At 38.3% G+C, this 20,871-nt stretch overlaps 1 protein-coding gene across 1 annotated transcript in view; it reads right to left on the bottom strand.

Moving 5' to 3' along the window:
• The window catches only part of PNLIPRP3 (pancreatic lipase related protein 3), a 45,967-nt gene that overhangs the window by 11,182 nt on the left and 13,914 nt on the right, over nucleotides 1–20,871 (bottom strand). The window contains exons 4-8 of the mRNA XM_003922173.2: nucleotides 19,770–19,901; nucleotides 11,229–11,337; nucleotides 5,834–5,953; nucleotides 5,627–5,749; nucleotides 480–598 (exon numbers count right to left, since the gene is read on the bottom strand). Of these exons, the coding sequence (XP_003922222.1) occupies nucleotides 480–598; nucleotides 5,627–5,749; nucleotides 5,834–5,953; nucleotides 11,229–11,337; nucleotides 19,770–19,901 (603 nt within the window). The remainder of the gene's footprint in view (nucleotides 1–479; nucleotides 599–5,626; nucleotides 5,750–5,833; nucleotides 5,954–11,228; nucleotides 11,338–19,769; nucleotides 19,902–20,871) is intronic.

Below are 20,871 nucleotides of genomic sequence, written 5' to 3'. Positions count from 1 at the left end.
TCCTGTGAGCTATCTATGCCTTAGTTCTGCTCTGTATAAATAATTAAAATTTAATAAAATAATTTTCATGTTCCAAGTAAATAGTAATATGTTTGGTTGTAGCTATTGATTGGTTCAGCCTTCTTAGGGCATCTTTGAATATGACATTTAAAATATATATGCAGAAAAATTTTTGCCCTAGACTTATGCCCGTTACACAGTAGCATCTACTTACTGCATAACAAATGGCCAAAAAAGCAAAATTGTATATAGTCTTCAAAAGAGCTGAAACAACCAGAATAAAAATAGTTGGTTGAATTATTTCAACCCTCCAGCAATCCCAGCTACTGTTCAGTACTCAGCACAGAAACAATCCATTATTTCCCAAAATGGTAGGTGCATTGTTTTTGCCACCTACTCAAAGCTCTAACGTTTAGCTGGATTAATGTGTTTCAAAAAATTACTTTATAATTAAATTCCAAGCGAAATGATTTACTTACCGCTTTAAAAGATGTGTAGGATCTGCAAGGATAAGCAATAAATGCATCAGGATTAAGAATGCTTTCAGCATAAAAGTGATGACTTCGAGCATGGTTACAATCAAAGAAGGAAGCCACTTCTGTGAAAAGAATTGCCAATTAACTGATAATAATTACTGATAACTGGTAGCATGAACCATTTCTTAGATAGGGTAACTGTAAGTGGCAGTCTCTTGAGTTGGGAGGGCCAGACCTTTTATCTAGGCTTAGACATTGTACAACATTTATCAAAGTTACATGTCATTTTTTTGTACTAAAGAATTATGTGACTCAAAAGGGGCATTCAAGAGATGGAAATAAACAAAAGCAAATGTGGATGACTTTGTGCTTTGACACTAATATAGTGAGTCACTGAGTCACTTCCTAGTGATAGTAGCGGGAAGCAAACAATTTCTTAGGCAGATAGGGATGGGTCCCCAGTGAAACCTGACCTTCAAGCCCAAAACAAAGTGAAGTCTGAAAACCAAGCTGCCAGTTCCAGGTAAAGTTCCTGACCAGAGTGAGAACTTCTATTCCTGTTTGTCCAGTCTCGCCTGAACAATGTTTTGGTTTTTTTCTGAACAATGTTTTTTAATCAATCAAATGTTGCTTTTTCCAAGGCTACCTACAGTGTACACCTCCCCCATTATGAGCCTATAAAAACCCCAGACTCAGCCACACTTTGGGAACTACCTGCCTTCAGGTAGGGGCTAACCAGTTTGGGTTCCCGTCTCCACCAAGAGCTACTTTGTCACTCAATAAAACTCTTCTCTGCCTTACTCACTCTTCAGGTGTCTGTGCAACCCCATTCTTCCTGGACTTGGGACAAGAACCTGAGATCAACCAAACAGCAGGTGCCAAAAAAGCTGCTATAACACTGTGGCCCTCCCACACCACATGACAGGAAGTGGAGGTGGGGCTGAGACAGCCCAAGAGCTGAGGGCCAGAGTGGAGCAATGGGACCAAACAATCTAGGACACACTCCTGTTTGATGAACTGTGCAGATGGTAGGAACAAATAAGCTGTAACACAAATGAGCTATAATATTTCCTGGGGGCTCAGACCTCAGGGTTCCCTAAGCCAGGGCTGTAACATGCTGTAACATGCCCTTTGGGGTTCCAAGGTTCCTGGCATCTCGGAATTTTTGGGCACCACCACATTTCCCTCATCCAGAAGCTGGTGCCCAGGGCAGAAGCTGCTTGCAGTATGCCTGGTTCAGCCACAGCCTCGCATGGAACCAGTGCCTGTACTGGCTTGAAGACACTCACCCTACCATAGCAGTAGGCATCCTGGCTCACCCTTGGCAGGCATGAGATCTAGGTCAGCAGAGAAAGCTGAGCACAGGCTGCTAGCCCGAGTGGGTGGAGTGAGTCTGGTGGTGAGCCCAGCAGGCACAAGTGAAACTCAAGCAGAGGCACTGCAGGCTGTGGAGGTCTCTGGCTGGCAAAGCAGCATGGAAAAAACCCTGTCACTAGGATCTCTGACACAGTATCCCTGTGTGTATAGTATTTCTACCATAGACCAATTAAGATTCTGTCTCTCTGTTTCTGCAAGAATAACAGAACTCCCTCCTATTCAACCACCAGACAGTCAGCAATGTTAACCAGTGCTAAGTTAAAGGTGTGACAGGTGGGGAGTTTTATAAAGAATGCTAAAAATGAGTTACTTTTGTCATTATCAAGTATGACATTATTGCCATCAATAATTACAATTATTGGAATAATAATATCTAAATACATCTGCACATTCCAAAATTTTCATAGCATTCTAGTCATTTCTTCTTCCTTCTTTTTTTTAAATTTTAGAGATGGGGCCTCAATATGTTGTGCCCAAGCTGATCTTGAACTCCTGGCCTCAAGTCTCAAGTGAATCTCCTTTCTCAGCCTCTCAAAGTGCTAGGATTACAGGTGTGAGCTATTGTGCACAGCCATTTATGTTTTCTTTTACCTTACATAACAATATTTTTACTGAATGGCATGGACTATTCTTTCAATGACCTACACAGCTTAGCCTATCTTTGGGAAACTAGATTTTGATTTTGGCATATGCAGTATCATTATTCTGTAAAATCACTTCCAACAAAGGCCTCTTTCCTAGGTCCTCACCCATTTGCAGTATTATGTAACAATTTCTCTCAACATGAAGACCGTGTTTTCATAATCCGGCCCCTATACAGGCTGATCTTGTGACTTGCTTTGCCTAGTAGCAAAGAACCAAGATCAGTTCTGTGGAGAAACTGACATTGGTTAAGTTCTAAGGCCTTAAGACACCTTTCGGCATCCACTCTTACTATGTTGGAACCCAGTTGCCATATTATAAAATCCAGGCTACCTAGTTGGGGAGAGAGGTCCTAAAGGGTGATAGACCACCTAACAGTGGAGAATAAGTCCCAGGGTTCCAGATATGTAGGGTCATCTCAGACCTCCACACCCAGCTTAGCTCAGTTCAGCCCCCAATTGAATGCAATCACCTAAGTTACTCCAGCCAACACCACACAAAACAGAGTCTCAGCAGAACTCTGACTGAATTCTGACCCTCAGAATGCTGGGCCATAAAATAATTGTTCTTGTAATTGCTCATTGTAGTTTGTTACGTAATAGAGAACTGAGAGAGCATAATTTCAGAAATAATGTAATACCATCAGCATGGATTAATAATTGGCATCATCTTTTTTTATTAAACAAAGACTTCTCTTACATTAAGGCTCTGTATATCTATAGATTTATATTCACAATTAATTGTGATTTAGACAAGATGTTTCATTAGAACATAGCAAACAATTAATTTGAAAAGTAATGGTTTCTTGGTAACAAATTTAATGTAAAACAGAATATCCTGAAGTCTTAAAACCCATCCAAAGATTTAGTGTGAATGATAATTGTTCTTTTAATCCAATAAAGTTGTGGAAAATCTTAAAATATCTCAAAATGATAGTTTATGATAAATGTATGTTTTAGTTGAATTAATATTTTATAGAATTTCATGTGATCTGTGCATAACAATTAATTATGTAAAGAAGTCTTCTGATCTATAGTTTGTCCTAATAGAAAGGATTCACAGTCATAATATAGAAAATAATGAGGGAAATAAATTTTATAACATGCCTTTTTTGGATGAATTTTGCTTATCTGAGCTAGGTAAAATTGGCTTTAATTCTTATTTGTGCATCTGTAAATTAGCCAGTTGTGTGAGGTTTTTTTAAATGTAGTCATTACAAATATATACTTCTGATCAAATTTACTCTTTCAGAGCAAATATTAAAGCTTTGTAATTTATTTCTTTTTCTTTTCTTTTTTTTTTTTTTTTGAGACGGAGTTTTGCTCTTGTTACCCAGGCTGGAGTGCAATGGCGCGATCTCGGTTCACTGCAACCTCCGCCTCCTGCGCTCAGGCAATTCTCCTGCCTCAGCCTCCTGAGTAGCTGGGATTACAGGCATGTGCCACCATGCCCAGCTAATTTTTTTTTGTATTTTTAGTAGAGACGGGGTTTCACCATGTTGACCAGGATGGTCTCGATCTCTTGACCTCGTGATCCACCCACCTCGGCCTCCCAAAGTGCTGGGATTACAGGCTTGAGCCACCGCGCCCGACCTGTAATTTATTTCTAATGAAGTAGATACCTGAGTTACACTCAATACTATGATCTGTGTATCTTTCCTCTACAACAGTCAAATGAAAGAGCAAATAAGTTCAACCCCTTGATATCTTGACTATATAGGATTGAGATGTGAGATATGCAGAATCATCCAGGTATCCCTTATCCATCATACATATATATTATTATCTATTATTATATATTATGGGTAATATATTATTTATTTACATGATGAAGTATAGAGATTGGGAAGAACAAAATTCCCAAATAATAACATTTTGATGCCTTATAACTAAATGCCATACAGATATTATAATTATCATTATTGGAAACTACTATAAAAAGTTACATACTACTTGTTTAATTTGATTACAGCATCCAGAGTGATGCTTTTACAAGTAACTCAAACTATGTTTCTTCTCTGCTCAAAACCCACTCATGGCTCCTATCTCACTTGAGTAAAAGCTGAAGTCTTTTCCACTATCCATAAAGTCCTGTGTATTGCCCTCTGCCTGGTTCCATCTCCAATCTTATGCCCTACTTCTCTCCTTTTACCTAGTTTCAGCGACAACAGGCTCCTCGCTGTCATGAACCTGCCAGGCTGACTCCTGTTTTCGGCCCTTACACTTACTCTTCCCTGTCGGCCTGGAATGTCCCCTGGTGTCTATAAGAATCTCCCCTCTCTGCCCTGTGTCTATAAGACTTACCCCGGTATCTATAAGGCTAACTCCTTTAGGTCATCTCTTCAGTAAGGACTCCCTCACCACTCTATCAACAATTTTCATCTTTTATTTTTACCTTCACTGTCACCAATACATCATATTCCCCTTCCATGCTTTATTTTGTCTCCTTAGCTCTTATGCTATTTATTGGTTTCCTAACAAGTTAGAAAATTAACTCCGTCAAGGAGGGACTTCTGTCTTTTGAATTCATTTCCATATTTGCTGTTTCTAGAATAATGCCTAGCACATAGTAAATACTCACCACATATTTGTTGAGTGAATAACATACCTTCCTTATTTATATTGAGTGACTCCAATATGCTAGACATTGTATAAGACATCAGGGATACAAAGTTAACTAAGACACAGTACCTGATCTTGCCAATCATAACTGTTGGGAGAGCTTCTTATATGCAACTGTGTTTTGGGAGAAAATGTATTTTATATGTCTATTATACACAGAAGTATGTGGATCCCATCTAAGGAGAGAGCTCAGTGAATATATACCAGTAGCACTCATATTTTAGAAAGTATTTACCTTTTTTTTTTTTTTTTTTTTTTTGAGATGGAGTCTCTCTCTGTTGCCCAGGCTAGAGTGCAATGGAGAGATATCAGCTCGCTGCAACCTCTGCCTCCCGGGTTCAAGCGATTCTTCCGCCTCAGCCTCCTGAGTAGCCAGGACTACAGATGCATACTACCATGCCTGGCAAATTTTTGTATTTTTGGTAGAGACAGGGTTTCACCATATTGGTTAGGCTGGTCTTGAACCCCTGACCTCGTGATCCACCCACCTGGTCCTCCCAAAGTATTTACCTTTTTTATAAGCATTGAAGTTAAGTTTAAGTAAAGGTGTAATTAAGTCTTCACATCCTGGCATGTGCTTCCCTCCATTTGGGTAAAAGTCAAGATGACCACAAGCATCAATGGTTCCAACACCTAAAATAAATAAAATCAGGGTAAATGCCTCTAAAAAATCTCCTCTATGCTTCAATGAAGCTTCTGATTCTGTTAAAAACTTACCAAGCTCAAAGAAGATGCGAGCTGCATTTGTGTGAATAACATCAACAAAGTTGGCATCTGAGGAGTCTAGCCTGACTTCCTTTGGAGTGTTGTGGAAAAATGGCCCAGCTGGGTCCAACCCTAGAGAAAGCACAATACATATGAAACCAAGACATGTTCTATGGAAGTGCACATTCATACTGTTGTGACTTTGGAACATAGATGGTGAAAGCAAAGTGTCCTTTCCTATACTATTTCTATCAGTCAAATATCACTCAGGAAAGAGTACAGATACATAACCTAAATATATAAATACAGGATCTCTATATATCGCAATGTCAGGTTTCTACAGATAAGCAATGCTATGTTGAGACAATGCCAAAACAGCTAACAAACTAAACAAATCACAGTGGCTAGTCTAGGGTCTGTATAGGGAATACCGTATATACAATAAGGTTATGAATTACGAAGGATCGTGAAAAGCAACATCTGTAGGCAAAAAAATATATTAAATTAAATTAAAAACACAACCACTCTTCAATATGTAAAGATGAATCTACAAAGCAACGGAGTTAAAATAACAGAATCTTTGTCCTCAGCTATGGCTCACTTAGTTCTACTTTTTATTAATAGTAATACAATGGAAAGCTGGAAGCCCAGAGACATGAAGTGACTTGACAAGGTTATCATATGTTGAAAGCAAACTGGACTAAGAAGCCAGGTGTCCAGACTCTCATCCCATTGCCTCATGTTCAAATGTGTAAAATAAAGGTAAGATAGAGGGGAGTCTTTAAAACGTTATGATCTTTCACGTATCTAATCATTTCTGTATTTGACAATTATTTGTCAAGCACATAGTATGTGCCAGGAACTAGGTTCAACATTCAGATATGAAGAATAAGACCTTGGTTTGTCCTCAAGGGATTTTCCATTTGGTGGGAACGGTACTCCAATCAGTGTCCCCTGTGCAGAGGCAGTGGTGAACATAAGCGTTATCCAAGCACGGAGAAGCGACATATAACCCAGTCTTGGAGAATTAGGACATGCTTCTGCAAGAGATAAGAAACACTGCCAGGCACGGTGGCTCACGCCTGTAATCCCAGCACTTTGGGAGGCCAAGGCAGGTGGATCAGGAGGTCAGGAGTTTGAGACCAGCCTGGCCAAGATGGTGAAATCCTGTCTACTAAAAATACAAAAATTAGCTGGGCACAGTGGTGGGCACCTGTAGCCCAACGTACTCGGAAGGCTGAGGCAGGAGAATCACCTGAACCCAGGAGGCAGTGGCTGCAGTGAGCCAAGATCACTCCACTGCACTCTAGATTGGGTGACAGAGCAAGACTCTGTCTCAAAAAAGAAAAAAAGGAAAGAAAAGAAAGAAAGAAAAAAGAAACACTAGCAGAGATTTGAGGGACCAGAGGAGTTAGCCAGGGCAAAGGTAAAGTGGGCAGCATCCCAGGGGAGGAGAGAGAGAAGGTACATGCCTCCAGGTGAAAGAGCAGCATGTTTGGGAAACTGTAACTAGTTTGCTGGGGACTGGTGTGTACAGTCCTAGGATTTGGTGGAAGATGAAAGTAGTATTGGTAGCAGAAGCCAGATGTTACCTGAACCATGTCAAGGAGTTTAGACAAGATGTCATCAATGGGAAGCTGTTGCAAGTTTGTAAGCAGGGGATCTTTATGATCAGGTTTATATTTAAGCACAATCCCTTTGCTGTGATGTAAGAGGCTGGGTCCCAGAGGGGGAGGATGCAGAGCAGCACTGCCATTGACCCCCATGGAAATGCGGCATGAGCAAGGAAGGAATGTCTGTATTATCGCTCTGAGATGTGTGTTGCCTCAGGACACTTAGCTTGTCATAGGATCTGCATGTTTTTTTAATTTTTCTGACTAATAAAATCATTAAAAGAGCAATTATAGAAAAAGAAGAGGAGAGAAGAGGAGCCTAGAATGGATCCTTGAAGAACATGAACATATAGGCAAAGGCAAAAAAAAAAAAAAAAAAAAAAAAAAAAAAAAAAAAAAAAAACCAGAAATTCATGAAGTAGCCTGGAGAGAAGGAGTCAGAAAAACAAAGACAACCAAAAAGATGCAAAATCACAGAAACTAAGAGGAAGGAGTGCTTCAGCAAGGTGGGAGGGGTCCACTGGGACAAATTCTGCAGAGGAGTTAAGTAAAATACAGAGTCAAAAGGTCTAGTGGAGCTCCATAAAAAGCCACTAGTGATCTGGTAACAGTGGTTTTGAGGAAAGAAGCTAGGTAGCAGTGGGTCAAGGAGAGAATGAACTCGAAGGAAATGCAATCACTCCACATTCAGCTTTTGTGGAGCTTGGATCTGGAGGGATGCAATGGGCTAGGGCATCAGTTAGAAGGAAATAGGAGGTCAGGGAGGATGGGGTGCATTTCAGCACAGCCGTTCTGTTGACAAGATCTGAGGAAAAGTGAACAAATGACTTAAGTCCACAAAGAGGGGGTGGAACTCAGAGCACAGGTGAAAAGAAAATTAGACAAAGAGATCAATGAAGTAAAACACCATACATATGAATGAAGCATTCACACTTAAGAAAGAAAGAAGAAAAAGTATTTATCTCACAATTAATCTTCAACTCTTGGGAGAGTTTTTATTTTACTAGTGTGATGACACACAACTTTCTAATAAAGTCAGGATTCCTGGAAAGAAACATCTGAAGACAGTTGTACCTCAGGTCATATTGATTGGAGGACAAGGCAATCAGATTTAAAAAAAAAAAAAGTCTTTTCAAGAGGTAGGGAAGAGGGAACATTGGATTTGTTGTAGGAGATCTCAGGAGAAAAGTCTACAGAAGGGAAGAAACTGTGAGGTTCAACCTATTAATTTACCTTAGGGAGAGAGACATGATCCCTTACTACATGAGTGAGAACTAACCATTTGGGATCTGAGTGTGTAGTATGTGTGTATTTGGGTCTGTGTGTGTGTGTGTCAGCATAATGAGAGTAATTTTTCCTCAAATAAGGAAAGCATTAGTGGTGTTTATAAATAAAAACAAATAAAAGCAGAATCAGCTGAGTAACCACCTAACTATAGTTATTATGACAACTACTTACCATTTATACATGAATACCAAAGACACAGACACTTATACATGTCTTTGATGTGTTTATCATATTAATTTTGTTTTAACTGGTTTGCCGTATAGCTAAAATCTGTTTTTGAGGTCTCAGTTCTTCTATTACTCAAGGAACATGATTGCTCAAAGTCTAATTTCTCAGAGGAATATAGATTACAACATCCACATGATACTAATTCTTTGGACATTCAGAAAGCCTTTAAAAATCCATTTTCTATTTACCTAGCAGGATAATTCACCTGATGGGAAAAACTGGAGTTAAACAGTATCTGATTTTTTTTAAAAAAAACTTAATAAAAACAAAATCTCTTTGAATTGATTGTAACCCAGTATGAATTGTAAATGCAAGTGTATGTCCTCTCTCTTCACTCAGGCTGGGTCATCTCATAGCCTGTGTGAGGCTGTGAGGACCCATGAGGTTCCTTCTTCAAAGGATGAACTCATTTCTTCTTTTTTCTGGGCTTGAAAATTGAAAGCAAAGGGGAGTTTTTGCCACATAATGACTTCAGTGTAAAAGTTCAATTTTTATTATTCTAAATAAGAATGACGGTGGTGAAGGTGGGTGAGGGGGAGTTTGGAGCAGAGAGCTAGAAGAGAGATAGATGACTTATAGCAGGAATAAGCCTGTTACATCAACAGATTGAATAGACAAAATACTTTAATTCCAATTTGGAATTCATATATATATATATATATATATATATATATATATATAAATAAATATTTAAAACTATGTTCTATATTGGGATTTGACTTTAAAGAGTGTGTGTGTGTGTGTGTGTGTGTGTGTGAGAGAGAGAGAGAGAGAGAGAGAGAGAGAGAGAGAGAGGATATACATACACAAGCACACAGAGCACAGTAGTTTAACAAAAAGAAAATGTGCTACTGTGAGCCAAGCATGGAGTCAATGTGGTAAGGGAGGCTTTCTATTAAAAATAGTAGGCTCATATATAATTATAAGATCATGTGATATAATATTTGTGTTTTCAAATACAATAGATAGAGGCACATGTCAAAGGGTATGAGAAGCACAGAGAATTAATTCCTGCCTGAGGAAGAAACATTTGAGATGAATATTGACCAATGAACAGTGAATGCTCAGGAAGAGGTACAATAGCATGTGCAAAGGCACAGAGCATGAAAAACTATAATGAAACATGACAACTCTACATGACAAGCTAAGAGGCTTTAGGCAAGGAGACACCCTGAGAGGTTTGGAGCAGTGAAGTGACATGTCCTGCATCTAGAAAGATAAGCCTGGCAGCACTTGTAGAAGACGAGGCTAGGGCACTAGTGGGGACAAGGCCAGAGATGATAGACTGAGTGAGGACAATAACCAGGGGGTAGACAGGGAAAAAGCAGATGAAGGAGACATGGGGCTTGCTTACTGGCTGTTGGTGGGGGATACAGGGGAGAGGCCAGCCCCGCCTGTCGGTAAAGGAGTTGATGCTTTCACCCTCATCCTTCTCACACAATTGGTGCGGAAAAGAGTTTGGGGAGGAGCCATGATTAATTATTATGCCCCCAAATCCAATTCATGCTGTATACTTTACTCTGCAACTTATTTTTAGGCTTAACAGTATATCCCGGGGTAATATTAAATATAGTAATGACTGAGTAAGTGGCAGTCCAGGTGTGCTGCAGACTCCCAGGACAATCAGTGGGACTCAAACTCATTCTTTTTAAAAAGTAACTTAAAAAATATATAATAGTTGTCCATGTTTGGGGGGTACATGTGACATTTTGAGACATGTAATGATCAAATCAGGATAATTGGGATATCCCTTGCCACAATCATTCATCTTTTCTTTGTGTTGGGAACATTATAGAGCTTCTCTTCTAGCTATTTTGAAATAGGCAATACATTATTGTTAACTAGAATGTATTCCTTCTAGTTAACTGTATTTTTGTACCCATTAACGAACTTCTCTTCAGTCTCCCTTCTCTTCTTCTCTTCCCAGCCTCTCATAACCACCATTCTGCTCTTTACCTCTATGTAAAACTCATTCTTTGCATTACTGGTATAAAATCCCAAAGGATGAAATGTGTTATAATTCATTCATCCATTCAATTGTGGGTGAGGGATCACTTAGTTTCTCTTACTTTGTCACCACAGACAATGCTGCAATGAACACCCTTCAAGCATATCTGCACATTTCTGCTTTGAAGATATTTCATGTTTTATTTCATCTGAATCACATTTTGTAGCATCTTGCATTGTCTTCTACAGTATTATTTGGTGTTCAGATACCTGATACTGTGTGTAAACAAATATTTAAACATACTAAAGGCCCAAAGGCAGGGCATGCTTACCAGTTATTCTTCCAAGGCCTGGGATCCTTGACCCAGCTTCCCCAGCCAGATGAGCTCCCAAGCTGTGGCCAATCAAGTGCACTTTAGAAGGGGAATATCCAAATTTTTTCTGAAAGGATTGTTTAACAGAATAAGTATTTTTAAAACAACAGTGGAATAGCTTAAATATGATTTTAAAAAGCACGAAAAGAAAAGAGCCAACATGGTTTTCCCTTTTACACCTAAGATAGGTACTGGTAAAGTCTCAAAGTGACACCTCTGCCTACATCCTTATCCAACTGAAGGAGAATAGATGGTATTGGAAGAATGGCTTCTATAGGAGTTATTCTGCTTGTGCTAAGAGGCTATCCTGTGGTCCTTGGAAGCAGGAGAACAGCTCCAGCAACTATATTTGTGCTTCTAGCTCCATGGTGATCCTTCCTGAGACCCAGTCCTTTCAGCATGCCCACAACACGCATCAACGGCAGTTCATTCCTATACTGTTATCCACCTTGTCTGTGTCTGTACCCTCCAGGTTAAAGCAGCACTAGAAAATATATGGGATAACTTTGGTTTTAAAACAGGAGCTTTTAAGAATATTCACAAATGCAAATAATCAGTATCAAGAAAGCAAATGACCCAAATAAAAAATGGGCAAAGGATTTGAATAGTTCTTAAAAGAAGAACAGCAAACAAAAACATACAAACGGCCAACAGACTCATGAAAAAATATCAAACATCCCTAATCATCAGGGAAATGCAAATCAACATCACAATGAGATATCACCTCACATCTGTTAGAATGGCTATTATAAATAAAAGATAACAAGTGCTGTCAAAGACTTAGAGAAAAAGGAAAACTTATACACTGTTGAAGGGAATGTAAATCAGTATAGCCATTATGGAGAATCCTATGAAGTTTCCTCAAAAAACTAAAAATCAAATTACTGTATGATCTATCAATCTCACTTCTGGGAATATGTGCAAAGCCATCAAAATCATTATGTTGAAGAACAGCTATTTGTGCTTCCATTTTCATTGCAGCATTATCCACAATAGCCAAATATGGAATCAACCTGTGACCATCAATGAAATAATGGATAAAGAACATGTGGTATACCTATACAATGGAAAAAGGAAATTCTGTCATTTGTGACAACATGGATGAAGCTGGAAGACACACAAAGTGAAAGAAGCCAGGCATAGAAAGACAAACACTGCATGACCTCACTTAATATGTGGAATTTTAAAAAGTCAAACTACATAAGCAGAGGAGAAAAGTTGCTCTCAAATGTTGAGGTTGGGCTGGGTGGGGAATAGGGAGATACTGATCAATGGGAGCAAAGCTTCAGTTACATGGGAGGAATAGGTTTCTGAGATTTACTGCATAGCATAATCACTATAGTTAATAATAATGCATTGTATATTTCAAAACTGATGAATAGATTTAAAATGTTCTCATTATTAAAAATGGTTTGAGAAGTGTCAGATATCTTAATCAGATTGATGTAATAATTCTACCATGTATACGTGTATATATATTAAAACATCACAATATACCCCATAAATATGTGCAATTATTATTTGTCAATTAAAAACAAAAATTTAAATAAAAAAGAATATTCACAACATAGATTATATATCTAGAGTTTAAAAAAACTGTGATGGGGAACAAAGGAGCAAGCGTTTTAAAATGTTTTTAAATATCAGAATAAATGTAACATGAAATCTATCACCTTAACAAAATTTTAATTGTACAACCAGTTTTGCTAATTACAGGCATCATGTTGTACAGTAGATCTCTAGAATTTACTTATCTTGCGTAATTTAAATTTTATACCCATTGAATAGCAACTCTGTTTCTCTTCTCTTTTCCCCACTTCCTGAAAAGAAGCACTCCACTCTCTGCTTCTGTGAGTTCACCCATTTTAGATACCTTATATGAGTGGAATAATGCAATATTTGTCCTTCTATGACAGGCTTATTTCACTTAGCATAATGTCCTACAGGTTCATCTGTGTTGTTGCATATGACAGGATTTTCTTCTTTCTTAAAATCGAATAATATTCCATTGTATATATATACATTTTCTTCATCCATTCATTTGCTGATGGACATTTAGGTTGTTTCCATGTTTTGACTATGGTAAATAATGCTTCAATGGACATGGATGTGGAGATATCTATTCTAGATCCTAATCTCAATCTTTTGGATAAGTACCTAGAAGTGTGATTGCTGGATCATATGGTAGTTTTATCTTTATTTTTTTGAGGAATCTCCCTAGTGTTTTCCATAATGGCTGCACCATTTTACATTCCCACCAACAGTGTACAAGTTTCAATTTCTCCTAATTCTCAACATTTGCAATTTTATTTTTTTGATAATAGCCATTCTAAAAGATGTGCGGTGGTATCTCACTATGAATTTGATTTGCATGTCCCTGATGGTTGGTAATGTTCAATATTTTTTCATAAACCACTTGGTTATTTGCATCTTTTTTAAAAAAAAAGTCTATTTAAGTCTTTTGCTCATTTTAAAATCAGGTTGTCTTTTTGTTATTAAGTTGTTAGAGTTCCTTATATATTTCGGATGTTAAACCCTTATCAGATATATTGTAACATATATGGTTTGCAAATATTTTCTCCCATTCCATAGGTTGCCTTTTTACTGTGTTAATGGTTTCCTTTCATGGGCAGAAGCTTTTGAGTTTGATGCAGTCCCCTGTGTTAGTTCATTCTTGCATTGCTATAAAGAAATACCTAAAGCCGGGTAATTTATAAAGAAATGAGGTTTAGTTGGCTCATGGTTCTGCAGGCTATACACAGAGCATAATGCTTGAATCTGCTTCTGGTGAGGCCTTAGGAAGCTTAGAATCATGGGGGAAGGCAAAGGAAGAGCTGGTGTATCACACAGTGAGAGCAGGAGTAAGAGGCAAGTAGGGAGGTGTCATGCTCTTTACAACCAGATCTTGTGCAAACTAACTGAACAAGAACTCACTCATCACCAAGGTGTGGCACTAAACTATTCATGAGGGATTCATCCCCATTATCTAATGCCTCCCACTAAGTCCCATCTCCAAACTGGGGATCACATATCATGATGAGATTTGGAGGGGAAAAACATTTAAACCATATCATTCCACCCCTGGCCCCCTAGACTTCATGTCCTTTTCACATTGGAAAATACAATCATCCCTTCCCAATACTCCCCCAAAGTGTTAATCATTCTAGCATCACTCAAAGTTCAAAGTCAAAAGTCTCATCTGAGACTCAGGCCCAGTTCCTTTTACCTATGAGCCTGTAAAATAAAAAACAAGTTATTTACTTCCAAGATATAATGGTGGTACAGGGATTGGGTAAACAGTACAATTCCAGGAAAGAGAAATTGGCCAAAAGAAAGAGGTAATAGTCCCCATGCAAATGTGAATCCCAGCAGGGGAGGGATTAAATCTCAAAGCTCCAACATAATCCTTGATTCTTTTATCATTATACAATGACCTATGTCACTTCTGATACTTTCTGAGTTAAAGCACATTTTGTCAGATACAAGTACAGTCATTTGTTTTCCTACAGTTACCATTTGCATTGATTATTCTTTTCCATCTCTTCACTTTAAACTCATGTATATCTCTAAAACATAAAGTGAATCTCTTGTAGACAGCATATAGTAAAGTCTTTTGAAACTATTCAGTCCTTATACCCTTCATTCTTCTTTTTATTCCCCATCTTCCTACCCCATTCCCAAGCACCTGCTTGCCCCAGCACCAGTCCAGGCGGTAAAGTGTGGTGTTCTAGTAACTTTTGATGATATGACAGAAAGAGGTGGAGAAGAGATTCAGTTGTTCCTTTAGCCATTTTATATCTTTTGATTAGAGAGTTTAATCCATTGACAGTTAAAGTAATTATTGATGGAGAAGGACTCACTATTGTTTTTGTTTGTTTATTTTGTCTTGTTTTGAGACAGTCTGGCTCTGCCACCCAGGCTGGAGTGTAGTGTCAAGATCATTATCATAGCTCACTTCATCCTCAAACCTTTGGACTCAAAGAATCCTCCTGCCTCAGCCTCCTGAATATCTGGGACTACAGGTGCATGTTACTATACCCAGCTAATTAGAAAAAAACTTTTTTTTTTTTTTTTTTTTTTTTTTTTTTGAGATGGAATCTTGCTCTATTGTCCAGGCTGGAGTGTAATGGCATGATCTTGACTCACTGCAACCTCTGCCTCCCAGGTTTAAGCAACTGTCCTACCTTAGCCTCCCAAGTAGCTGGGATTACAGGCACCCACCAACATGCCTGTCTAATTTTTGTATTTTTAGATGGGATTTCACCATATTGGCCAGGTTGGTCTTGAACTCCTGACCTCAAGTGATCCACCTGCCTTGGTCTCCCAAAGTGCAGGGATTACAGGCATGAGCCACCATACCTGGCCCTCAAACAACAACAAAAAAACCTTTTTATACAGACAGGGTCTCACTATGTTGCCCAGACTTGTCTTGAACTCTACGCCTCAAGTGATCCTCCCATCTGAGCTTCCCAAAGTGCTGGGATTACAGGTATGAGCCACAACATCTGACCATTATTACTATTCAAAAAAATGATTTCCTACCTGTCTTATAGTTCTTTTGTTCCTCTTTTCCTCTATTGCTGTCTTTCTTTGGGTTTTGTTGATTTTTTGTATTAATATACTTTGCTTTTTAAAATCTTTAGTGTATTTTCAATAGGTACTTTCTTTGTGGTTATCACAGGGTTTACATAAAACATGTCATAGTTAGAATGGTATAATAGTGTATTTTAAGGAGATAACTTAATTTCAATTACATATCCCAAAATCTACACTTTTACTCCTTCACGTCACATACTTCATGTTACTGATGGCATAAATACATCTTTTAAAAATTGTGTATCCATTATTATATTTTTATAGTTATAGTTAATCTTAATACTTTTGTCTTTTAACTTTTATACTAGAGTTAAAAGTGATTTACCTACACATGTTACAGTATTTTGTATTTGTCTATAAGTTTACCTCTACCAGAGGCAGAGGTAATATATTTTATTTTATATTTCCACGTTGTTTCCTTTTTTGTTTCTGTTTTTGTTTTTGCTTTTGAGATAGAGTCTCATTCTGCTGCCCAGGCTAGAGTGCAGTGCAGTCTGTCACCCAGGCTGGAGTACAGTGGTTTGATCTTGGCTCACTGCAACCTCCATCTCCTAGATTCAAGCGATTCTTGTGCCTTAATCTTCCATGTAGCTGGGATTACAGGTGTGCACCACCATACCTGGCTAATTTTTTGTATTTTTAGTAGAGACAGGGTTTCACTATGTTGCCCAGGTTGGTCTCAAATTCCTGATGTCAAGTGATCTGCTTGCTTCGGCCTCCCAAAGTGCTTTGATTACAGGCATGAGCCACCACACCTAGTCTTCAGTTATATTCTTTTGCTCCAAGATTTGTTTGGTACTTTTTATTTATTTATTTTTAATCTTCTTGTTGAAATTCTCACTTTGTTCATGCAATATTCTCCTGACCTCATTTAGCATTTTTATGATGGTTATTTTGAATTGTCTGTCACGTGAATCACATATCTCTGTTTCATTAGGGTTAGTTTCTGGAGATGAATCTGTTTCTTTGGTATACATTGTTTCTTCATTTTCCTTGACTCTTTATATTGGTATCAGCACATTAAAAAAAACAAACAAAAAAAAAAAAACAGCCACCTCTGCTAGTGTTCATAGATTGTCCTTTGTGTGAGAAGATTCTGACCAATCAGCCTAGCCAACAATTCCAGGTGCTTGTCAAAGCTCTATGCTGGTCCAAACCACTATCTTTGTTCTCAGCAGCCCTCAAGCATCTAGAGTAAGCTGAGTCTCATTAGTACTTCCAAGAGAGGCAACACAGAAGTGGGTCTCTCAGACAGCCCCTGGAAAAGTTGGAACTTTTGATTTGTAGTCTAACTCTTTAAGGGATTCTACTCACTCACTTTGTCTGTACTGAGCCAGAGGAAGGGGCTATAGTGACTGCTTGAATGCCATCTTTCTTCCCATCTTTGTTTTCATTGGCCCCCAGGTACTAAAATGTTCTGGGTTCTATCAAGGCTCCAAGACATGTGAGATTGAAGTGATTACCCTGAGCAGCCCCCAGAAAAGCTGGAACATTGAGTATGAAGTTCCACTTTTTCCCTCCACAAGGTGAAGCTGGAAGCTAGGAGTTTCCTTCAGATCATACAGTGCTGGGTCAGAAGGAGTTAAGACAAGAAGGTATCTCAAATTTTCCTCCTGCCTTCAGTTAGCTGGTTTTGTATTTACCCAGGGTGTAAGAGCCTCTCAATTAGTTTCTGAATTTCTCACAAAGAAAATTTGTCTCTGTGTTACTGAATCAGTGTGCTTTTAGGAGAAAGAAGGATCCAGGTCTTCCTATTCTATTATCCTAATAATGTCACTCCTGAGCAAGCATTTTTAGTTTCACCTGTTTCAGGTTCCCATAATTATAGTGAAAATCAAGCAACTCATTTTACTTGCATACAGTTTTCATTTGATCAAATGCTTCATTTTTTCCACCAGTTATGACAGTTTTATAAGTCACAGAACAAAGAATGTTTTCTCTCTCATTTATGTATGTGAATAACTGACAATAAATGGTGCATAGTCTTTAGGATGTCCGTTCCTCTACTGCTGCCACTATTTTAAATGTCTATTTTCTTTCCTATCTCCTTATATAGGTTGGTATTTCAGATCATTTTCAGCCCTTATCCTCTTCATTCTTCTAATTTTTCTTCCCCATCTTCCTACCCCATTCCCAAGCACCTGCTTGCCCCAGAACCAGTCCACGTGGTGAAGTATGGTGGTCTAGTAACCTGCGATGAGATGACAGAAAGAGTGGTGGAGAAGAGACTCGGCTGTTCCTTTAGCTGTTCCTTTTTTTTTTTTTTTTTGAGACGGAGTTTCGCTCTTGTTACCCAGGCTGGAGTGCAATGGCGCGATCTCGGCTCACCGCAACCTCCGCCTCCTGGGCTCAGGCAATTCTCCTGCCTCAGCCTCCTGAGTAGCTGGGATTACAGGCACGTGCCACCATGCCCAGCTAATGTTTTGTATTTTTAGTAGAGACGGGGTTTCACCATGTTGACCAGGATGGTCTCGATCTCTTGATCTTGTGATCCACCCGCCTCGGCCTCCCAAAGTGCTGGGATTACAGGCTTGAGCCACCACGCCCGGCCTAGCTGTTCCTTTTTAAAGGTTGAATCCTGAATTACCCCCAGGGGCCCTGGAGCCCACTCACCCTCTTTTCCCACTCCAAAGTGGCCTGTTAAGTTCAATGAACATTTAATTCAACAAACATTTTTCCCTTCAGTTCTGCAAACACCTCCTGTCAGCTTCCTATAAACCACATTATTTATTTACTGAACATAGGAAAGACCACAGCTCAGACCCTAAGATCAATAAAGAAATTCATGAAAGCTTACAGATGGCTTTTTTTTTTTTTTCCAAAGAGGAGGTGAATCTGATTTCATCCTTTGTACACAAAGACTTTCTCTAAATATCTTGTACCCTAGTCTCCCCTGCCACAGTGGGAAGAGAAGATAGAGAAGTGTAAGGGTATAAATGAGTCTTTGGATCCCTAATTCCTTCTTCAGGATGTTTTCTGACTGCGGTCAGTGTTCAAATATCACCTAACCTTGCTGCTCATCCAGTTCATTTCTGCTCCTGCCACTCTCCATTCTATTGCCTTGCATTTTCTTCACCCAGTACTTGTTGCTAACTACATTTTCTTGTCCATTTGTTTCTGTGTGTGCCTCCCTCACCTACTGGAGTACATACTTTGTCAGAGCAGAAACACTGTCTTACTCTTAAGTCATATCTTCCATTCCCAGAATTGTGTCCAACCCACAGTAAGTACAGATTGAAATATGTATTTGTTGAATGAATGAATGAACCTTCCTTAAAAATCTGAAAGGATTATGCATCTTTAGATTTTACTACACTGCATTTTAGGGTGGGAAATTACTTTTTGGAAAGCATTTGGAGATTCATGAATGTTGCAGCATACAGGCCTAATAAATAGCAAGGTCTATTTTATTCTTTTAAGGAATATGTGGGTTAAATAGTTGTTAGGTCTGGACTGGCCTGCAGACCTAACTAATTCACAGGCACAGAATCCTCTTTTTGTGTGAAAATGTATGTCATGATCTAAACAAATAACATTGTAAGATGGTAACAGTTTATAATTCTAAGGATAGATATACAATGTGATGAAATTTATTGAGATAGTCCAACATGCTGACCAAGGCAGTGACCTTGAGGGGGCAGTTTTTAGTGATGAGCCTGTATAGACACACTGCCACCAAGTGGTACTTCAAATAACCACCTTTACTTCAAATAACCACCTTTACTTCAAATAACCTTCTTTACTACAAAGAAACTTTCTTTTCTGTTTGCCATATACAAATGCTTATTGTTTCACGGTCTGTACTTGCCTAAGCTAATAAAAAAGACATAAAATTGTCCCAACTTCTGAGTGTTACAATCCAAAACCAAATCAATATAATTTTAAAGATTTAACTCTTCTTACCATGAGAACATCAATAAAATAAGCCACCTCAGCACCAACAATACGGAGATTGTTTACAGCATGGATGTATTCCAGTGAACCGTTGATCCAGTCTAAATTAATGCAGTTTATATCTTCCACCTGGAGCAACACCTGGAACAAAGATTCATGTAAATATTCAAGAAATAAGTGTTATAAAAAACCAAAGTTCTCAACACTTGATTCCATAATAAGAAATTATACTAGTAGGTTGATATGGTTAGGCTTTGTGTCCCCACCCAAATCTTATCTTGAATTGTAATTCCATTAATCCCCATAATCTCCACATGTCAAACGAGAGACCAGGTGAAGGCAATTGAATCATGGTGGCAGTTTCCCCATGCTGTTTTTATGATAGTGAGTTCTTATGAGATATGATGGTTTTATAAGGGACTCTTCCCCTTCACTTGGCACTTCTCCTTGCCTTGTGAAGCAATATCTTCTGCCATGATGGTAAGTTTCCTGAGACCTCCCCAGCCATGCTGAGCTGTGAATCAATTAAGCCTCTTTCTTTTATAAAATACCCAGTCTAGGGCAGTTCTTTATAGCAGTATAAAAATGGGCTAATACATAGATATTAATAGAGAACCTACTACAAACTAGGCTCTGTCCTAGCCCATAGATAGATAGATAAATAGATATTAGTAATTAGTACCTATCTCATTAACAATTAAATAAATTTATATATGTAAAATATATAAATGTGTATTCAATATATATTAAATACATATATATAAATTTACTTCTTACTTAATGAGATAGGTACTAATGTTGTCTTCAGCATATGGCCTTATAAATAATTAATTGCTTATGATGTTAGCAGTCTATTAATCTTAAGTATAAGAGAGAAAGATTAATTTAGTGGAGTTAACTTGGAAATTGTTTTTCTTAAATTAAATGAGAAATTGATCACACCATTTAATCTTCTGTCAAGAGAAGAATTTATTTAAGAGTGATTATACACATTTGCTCCCCTTGTGACCTGTGGAATTTATAATAAAAATAAATGGGAAATGGATAACTCATGTGAGGCCCTGGAATGTGGATAACTGTGGATAACTAAATGGAAGATTTCCATGAATAT

Source organism: Saimiri boliviensis, chromosome 12 (genome assembly GCF_048565385.1).
Source record: "Saimiri boliviensis isolate mSaiBol1 chromosome 12, mSaiBol1.pri, whole genome shotgun sequence".
In the NCBI taxonomy this organism is placed as follows: Eukaryota; Metazoa; Chordata; class Mammalia; order Primates; family Cebidae; genus Saimiri; species Saimiri boliviensis.
Note: the sequence above shows the minus strand (reverse complement) of the source record. Positions and strands in the feature narration are given on the sequence as shown.